Below are 7,738 nucleotides of genomic sequence, written 5' to 3' on the forward strand. Positions count from 1 at the left end.
TCTCTCAAACACACACACACACACACACACACACACACACACACACACACACACACACACACACACACACACACACACACACACACACACACACACACACACACACACACGTTAGACCTACAAACTGCAGTCATGTAATTCAACCATCTATCACATTTAAAAATACTGTAATGATGCTAACCTCCTATTATGGCTGGGGAGGCTCTGTCTATGTGTGTGTGTTTACCTGCAGTGGTAGAAAAGCTCCTCCAGAGTCCACAAGGTAAACACAGGGCAGGCGGTTCTGAATTGCAACTTCCTGTGCTCGTAGCTGTTTCTTTACAGTGATTGGATACGCTGTGCCGCCCTTCACTGTGGCATCCATGGCAATGAACACACACCACAGGCCATTGATCCTGCCAATGCCTGGAGGGTTACACATACAAACAAACTGAAGAACTCAGTGACATGTGCATCAAAATAAATTGCTCACAGTTTGAAATAAAAGAAGGTAGAAGAGGAAAATGATTTAATCAGAGCCATTTAGCAAGAGAATAGAAAGATACATTATTTACAGTAAGTTGTTTTCTCACCAGTCAGGCATCCAGCTGCAGGGATGTCCCCGTATGGCAGACCCAGACCAGCCAATAGTGACAGCTCCAGGAAATCCTCATCATCCAGAAGGAGGCGCAGTCGATCCCTGACCAGCAACTTCCTGTTTCTCTGAGTGTGTCTGGCGATGGCTTTTTCCCCTCCACCCTTCATTGCCTTGTCAGTTAACTCAATGTACCTTACAGAGAGAGAAAGCTCATGCATTTTTAGACATTTTAGTTAATAATGCAGTGGGGGAAATCGACCAAATGGATCAGGGCTAATGAGAGTAGAACTGACTTTTTGTGGCAGGCGTTGCTGTTTTGTAGGTTTGCATCATACACATGTTGTTGGATGGGCTGGAGGGGCTGTTCCAGCACAGGGAAGGCACTGTGCAGAGACCTTTTCCTCTTGGCTGCAGAGCTCATACAGCGGACTGAACACTGCCAACGCTGCTCAGCCAGCCTGAAACACAAGATTCATAAACTAACTTTGTTATCACTGAAAGGAAGGGTCCACCTTTAGTCAGAAATACAGTAGGGTAAAGTGTACTACCTTTATGGCCTGTTTACAACATGACAATAGGGTAGAAAGGTGTGCAAACACAGAAGAATATTGAAAAAGTCTTGTGTTAACCGTACTGCAAGTTACAGTGACAATTCTAACCAGCATATTTACTCAGATGTGGCTATTTGACATTCATTCTGGGATTTATTAGAAACAGGCATGACTTAACGGCAGTTTATCAGATATATTTACCATAAATAACCAACTTTACAGCATCATAATGACCAAATATTATTGAGTTATAGTCATGTATAACACTAATGCAATAATATCCTATAAATGTATGCTAAAGTAGTAAATTTCACTTCTTTTCATTAGCTAACCTTGGAGGAGTTGAACAGAGAAAAACTATATTTTATAGGATTTATTAGGAAGAACCAAGATAAACGTGCAATTATAGTTGGTATATTGATATCATAAAATATTCACAAGTTTATTCGCAATAATGGTCAGGAAAATATAATGTTTTCCTATAATTCTAAGTTAATGAATTACCTGTGATGTCTTTCCTCTGTGGTGTTTCTCAACATCCATGAGGGTGAGAGAGTGTGTGGAGGCACAAAGCCTGGACACACTTTTCCTCCGCTGCACACACTTCTTTTAGGGACAGAGAACAAACAGGAGTAGGTACAATAGCTTAGGGCACAGGTTAATATTTATTCCGACTATTTGTGTATTTTGCATTGTGGATTCTTAAAATAATTAATTACATTTGAGGTACTTGTACTTTACTTGAGTATTTCCATTTAATGCCATATATATATATTATACTTATTCTCTGCTACATTTAAAAGGGAAATAATGTAATTTTACTCCACTACATTTATTAAACAGCTTTAGCCATAGATCTGTAAAAATTAAACTAGTGGAGGAACTCTTTAAGTCACAAAAGAGTCTATTTTTGTAAACATATTTGACAAAAAGTAAATCAGAACTTTGCTTGTCTTCAACAGTAAAATGTTTATTGATGCAACAATTTAAACTATAAATGTCACATCTATAAATGTAATTATAAAACACACATAAAGGCAATTTTTCTGCACATTGATTACTTTTACTGGTTATACTTTAAGTACATTTAGCTGATAATATTTTCGTACTTTTACTAAAGTAAGATTTTGAATGCAGGACTTTTACTTGTAATTAAGTATTTTGACCATAATGATTTGTTAGCATAAACAATATGATGCAATATGTCATTCATTCAACTATTTTATGAAATACTCCAATATGATGCAGTAAAATGCTACTTACAGATTAATTCGACAAATGCACCATTTTAGTAACATTTTGGATAGAGGATATGTTATATTTTTACAGTGTTATTCCTACTATTAATGCCACTTCATAATAACTATTACCTCAGTTGCTACTAAAAAATATTGAACCCAGTAGGCTGGAAATAAAAGTATGAAAGTTATAATTTACCATGTTAAATATGATGTCAACGCCGACAATGCACACGCTCATTTTTCTCACATTCTGTCTATTCAAACCATAGACTGTATAAAGACTCAAACACATACATCGAAACATATGTATCAGTATAGCATGCATTTAACGCAAGACAAGTGGTAAGCTAACTGCATACAAAATAAAACTATGCCAAAGGTCGTAAGGACCCCTGACTTCACTGTAAGTTGAGAAATAAATGTGTTTTTTTAAATTGGTAAATGTAGAGTCTTACCTTACTATGCAGCGGTACATGTCAGTCTGCCTGCTGCAATACAGCAAATTATGCTCTTTAATAGCTAAACATTCAACCAAAACAGAGCTCGACGTCTCCTCTTCCTCCGTATTGTGCTGTTGTTGCGTGAACCAGGAGAAGTCAGGTTCTATCTATCTATCTATCTATCTATCTATCTATCTATCTATCTATCTATCTCTATCTGTCTGTCTGTCTGTCTGTCTGTCTGTCTATCTCTCTATCTCTCTATCTGTCCATCCACAGCTCTGAAAAATTAAGAGGCCCCTGCAGCATTATCAGTTTATCTGGTTTTATTTTTTATAATAATAATAATAATAATACACTTTATTTGTATAGCACCTTTCATGCACAAAGCAGCCCAAAGTGCTTTACAGAAAAGACAACAACAATATTAAAATAATGTTAAAATTAAAACAGAACAAGTGCAATATGTTTAAAAAAAGAAAGAAAGAAAAAGGAAATCAAAAATGTAAAATAAAAGCAAAATAGAAACAATTACAATAAAACATGGAGAATGATACTGGTGAAAATTTAAAGTTAACCCAAATTAAAAGCTATATTAAAAACATAGGTTTTTAATGAGCTTTTAAACATTTCAAGGATGTTTGCTGTTCTAAGATCCACGGGGAGGCTGTTCCATAGTCTAGGGCCGTAAAAACAACGCAGCCTCCCCAGATCTCTTGAGTGATACCCTTGGAATTTCCAAAAGCAGGGCACTGGGGGATCTAAGGGTTCTTGTTGGAACATAAAAAGAAAACAATTAAAAAAGAAACAGTATAGGTATGTGTTTGAGTAAAATGAAAACCAAATATTTTATAAACTACTGACAACATTTATTTGTGTTGGAATTCAACAGACACTGGAAAGGAATGGCTTCCACGTATGTAGAGATTGAGATTTAATAAAAAATTTGGAGGGGTCTCTTCATTTTTTCTATAATCCCTTTCACTACAGATGTAGTCACACATATAGGCCGCTAGAGGGAACTGTATAATCATTCATTCAAGCCTAGCGTTTCTTTTAAAAAGTAAACATATATTTGCGTATTCTAAAGAAACATTTACAAAATACCACCATCATAACACACAAACTGCTACACAACACAGTAAAAATATTGCAGGGAAAGCTAACTTCTATAGTAATAAGCTACAGCTAATAGAGTCACTTAGTCACTCACTTCATTAATTATATCTGATGGTCACTCCCTAAAATAAAGCATCTATTCACAAAGTGAGTGCTTTTTTCACAACAGTTTTTATGGGACACCACAACTTTATTGCATGTCTGCAAAAGGAAATAAGTCAGCCAAAAGATTTAATTAAGGCTTCCAAACCTAGTTTTTTGTTGGAAAAGTTAAATAGGAAAAGTCAATAATGTGTAATGGCCTAATACGTCATAGAAAAATGATATGTATAAAGTAAATGTATGTGTGAAGCAATGTGTAACATTAATTGCGAACAGAAATTCCAAATGTGGTCTTTCATTTAAACTCATCAAATGAATTTATGCCAAAAGACAATTCCAAACCAAAGCAACAATTAGATAGGTCTATACATTAAATAACTACATTTTCGCAGAGAATAAACTCATTGAAAAAAGCCATGTGCAAGCTGTATCCATTTCACCTATTTGTTTTTTTGAACACATACCAAAACATGTGTAATTAGCTCGAATGATTTGGAAAAAGTCAATGAATTCAAAATGTATGTTTTTATCAGAGTACTATTTTAGATTAATAGCTATATTTGACTACAGTAACGCAAAAATGACCAGCCCACGTTGATGTAAATCACCTAGATTCAATGACTAAATGTAAAAAAACCGAATAAACAATTACAATGATGAAAAATAACAACTCCTGGAAAATTACTGTATGGCAGACTACAGCTAAAGGTCGAAAAGTACTTGTTGTCAATATTGTAAGATACCATAGAAAGACTAAAGAAACCTAATAAGCATTTTATTCGTATGCCTTGACAGTGGATTTGTATTGATTTGAAATATCTTCTTCACTACATGGAACCAATTGATCAATATTAAATAATGTTGAGTATGCAACACTATGAATCACATACAAATAAATGCTGTGAATTGTTGCACAAGCTCATAGTTTAATCTCTTTTTTATTTATTCATGTTTTTGTTGGTCTTAAACGATATGAATAAACATATTTTTGGGACCACTGTGATCCATGATTCCTGTTTTGTGCAGCCCTGCTGATTCAGGCGGATAGAGCTGCAGCAGAAGGAGGAGGAGAAGGAGGAGTGTGTTTGTGGGCAGACAGTCAGCAGGACCAGAGTCCCAGCGGCAGTTTAGGAGAGTCTGAGCGGGGAATTCAGCGTCCAATACGGGATAACTCAGAAGAGGGATCCGCGATGAGTTGGGGAACGGAACTCTGGGTATGTTTAAACTCTTTAAACTGTGTTTGTGACTAAGTATTTGGCTTGTTTGCGGTGTGTCCTGGTCCGGTCAACACACCGACTGTTGGGAAACCGACTGGAAGAAAGGTGCCGTGTTACCTTTTAGCTTTGTGTGAAAAGGCGAGTGGCTAACATTGACGCTAGCTGGCCGGCTGTGCAGTTAGCCGGCGAGGCTAAAGCTAAAGCTAATCCGCGGTGCACCTTAACGGCTGTGACAGCGGCGGAACAATAGGCTGCAGACACACGGGCACGGCAGCCAGGGCGGGGGTCACGTTGCTTTCTCCGCCTGGTTACTTATAAACTTGAATTATATAAAAACTGCTGAATTTATGTTTTTCTTTTATTGGCTAGTTAGAAAGTTGTATGTTGAGGTTTATTTGAGTGTCACACCCTGTCTCAAGGAGAAGCTGGCAGGGATTCCCGGTAGCAGAATCCCGACACAGACCTCCGTCCTGTTCGGTTTACCTAAAATGAACATTACCTTCAAAGCTACTGGTTTATCTGAAGGGCATCACATGGCCCTTTGTTGCCACTTATCCAATCTTTTGTCTTAACTTCCATGTAATTAGAAGTGGCTCATGAATCAGCCGATACAACTCAGTTCCCAACGTCTACCCTGTATTTCTGGCTTTTATAATTCAGCGTGTAGCCAAATACAAGTTAGTCATATAATCACATTTGTATTACTTAAATCATGAGTTCCTGCTGCTCCTTTCTATATACAGTAGATATCAGAGTATGTGAACATGTCTTTTTCATTTAGTTCCTTGGGCCAAATTAGATTATGATCTGGTTTAATTTTGTGTTACAGCATAGAGATAATTTATGTAATATTTGTTTAAATTAGAGTCATATGACATACTGTGTTTTTTGGGGTGTTGGCCATCACAAGTGTTGCAACCAGAGAGGCAACTAGCAGCATCCTCTCTGTGTGTGTGTGTGTGTGTGTGTGTAGAAAGGGGGGGGTAAATCCCCCTTAGATGATACTCCTCCAGCTGACCTCAGTGGTTACTATCTTCAGTTTAATATAAGCAATTTTTTTGCTTGCTCAGCCCTCAAATGTAACATGACCATGCTGCTACAGACAAATAGATAACTGTTTGCTTGTCTGTGATTGCATACACAATACAAATGTGATTTGTCAGTATTTCAGTTTTTTGTTGTTGTTATCTTCCATTCATGTTATCCATCGCTTTTTTAATCTCTTTTTTCTGGGATTTTTTAGACTGTTTCGAAAGGCGTAATGTAGTTTCAGCCAATGTGTTTGTCTGAAAAATATTAACTTATAGTTTTCTGTTTCTAGGCCAATTGATTTAGTTCATGAAAACGTATCAGTAGCAATAATCGTATAACAAGAAACGGGTCCTCATAAAATGTCCAAAAATGTCAATCACAAGCATTTAACCAATCATATTTTCAGATGTCAATATTTTGTTTATTTACCAAAGCTCTATATCACATACAATTATTTAAACTAAGCTCTAAGAGAACACTCCCAGTGTGAATCAATATGACAAGAAAAACAACCATATAGTTTTAGTAAAGCTTTAGTAAAAGTTTCTACATTTTAAAGTTAAAAATGATGTTCACTTAATCTCTGCATCTTTTCATCAGTGCTGCAGCAAGGCTAATCATGATCTGTTGAGTGGGGGAACGCCTGCTGACGGGTCGTCATAATCCCCCCCAATCCAATGATGAGATGAATGTGTTGGTTGCCTGATGTCAGATTACACATGATTGGCTGCCTGATGTCAGATTACGGATTATTGTCCACACAGTGGGGTGTTAAACTACTGTGTTTAACAGATGACTGACTATCTAATGTCAGATGTTATACAATATTGTCTGTCTAATTAAGTAGTAGGTGCTTGGCTGTCTGATTTCAAATGAAACCTGATTGGCTGTCCAATAGAATATATTACAGTCTTTGGCCAAATATTGATTGATTGATTGATCAAATCAATCAATTAATCACATTTTTATAAACTGTGGAAGTTGTCTGCGCCATCTTGAGTAGTGTCCCATGGCGCTTATTTCTGCCGGAGGATCGAGGAGTGATAATGGAGGAGCGATGATCGAGGAACCACCAGACCATCCTCCGGTGAAATCCTCAGGCACTCGCACCGCCCCCTTACTGTGTATCGCTCACTGATTGGACGATGCAGTGCATGCACTGATCTGATGCTTCTTGACATGAGAGCAGTTTCCCAGCGGAGTACATGAAACTCACGAGAGTCACTCCTCAGTTTATACCATGTTTTGTTTCAATTAATGTATAATTTAGTTACAAATATGTGATATATCTGAACAACAAAGTGGTCAAAAATCATTTTATTCATTTATTGGAAACATTTTCATGATCGCTTTTTTCGTTTATTCATTTTAAGAATGGCGTTTATCTTTTTTGAGAATGAGTTCTTATTTTATTTTATTTATTTACACACACACACACACACACACACACACACAAACA

At 36.8% G+C, this 7,738-nt stretch overlaps 1 protein-coding gene across 1 annotated transcript in view; it reads right to left on the reverse strand.

Annotated features, from left to right (window-relative positions):
• The window catches only part of LOC104940883 (methylcrotonoyl-CoA carboxylase beta chain, mitochondrial), a 16,896-nt gene extending 13,953 nt beyond the window's left edge, over positions 1-2,943 (reverse strand). The window contains exons 1-5 of the mRNA XM_010765890.1: positions 2,825-2,943; positions 1,633-1,734; positions 871-1,035; positions 573-769; positions 227-405 (exon numbers count right to left, since the gene is read on the reverse strand). Of these exons, the coding sequence (XP_010764192.1) occupies positions 227-405; positions 573-769; positions 871-1,035; positions 1,633-1,734; positions 2,825-2,844 (663 nt within the window). The 5' untranslated portion in view covers positions 2,845-2,943. The remainder of the gene's footprint in view (positions 1-226; positions 406-572; positions 770-870; positions 1,036-1,632; positions 1,735-2,824) is intronic.
• Positions 2,944-7,738: the final 4,795 nt, after the last annotated feature.

Source organism: Notothenia coriiceps, unplaced genomic scaffold (assembly GCF_000735185.1).
Source record: "Notothenia coriiceps isolate Sejong01 unplaced genomic scaffold, NC01 NC01_scaffold00002821, whole genome shotgun sequence".
Classification (NCBI taxonomy): domain Eukaryota; kingdom Metazoa; phylum Chordata; class Actinopteri; order Perciformes; family Nototheniidae; genus Notothenia; species Notothenia coriiceps.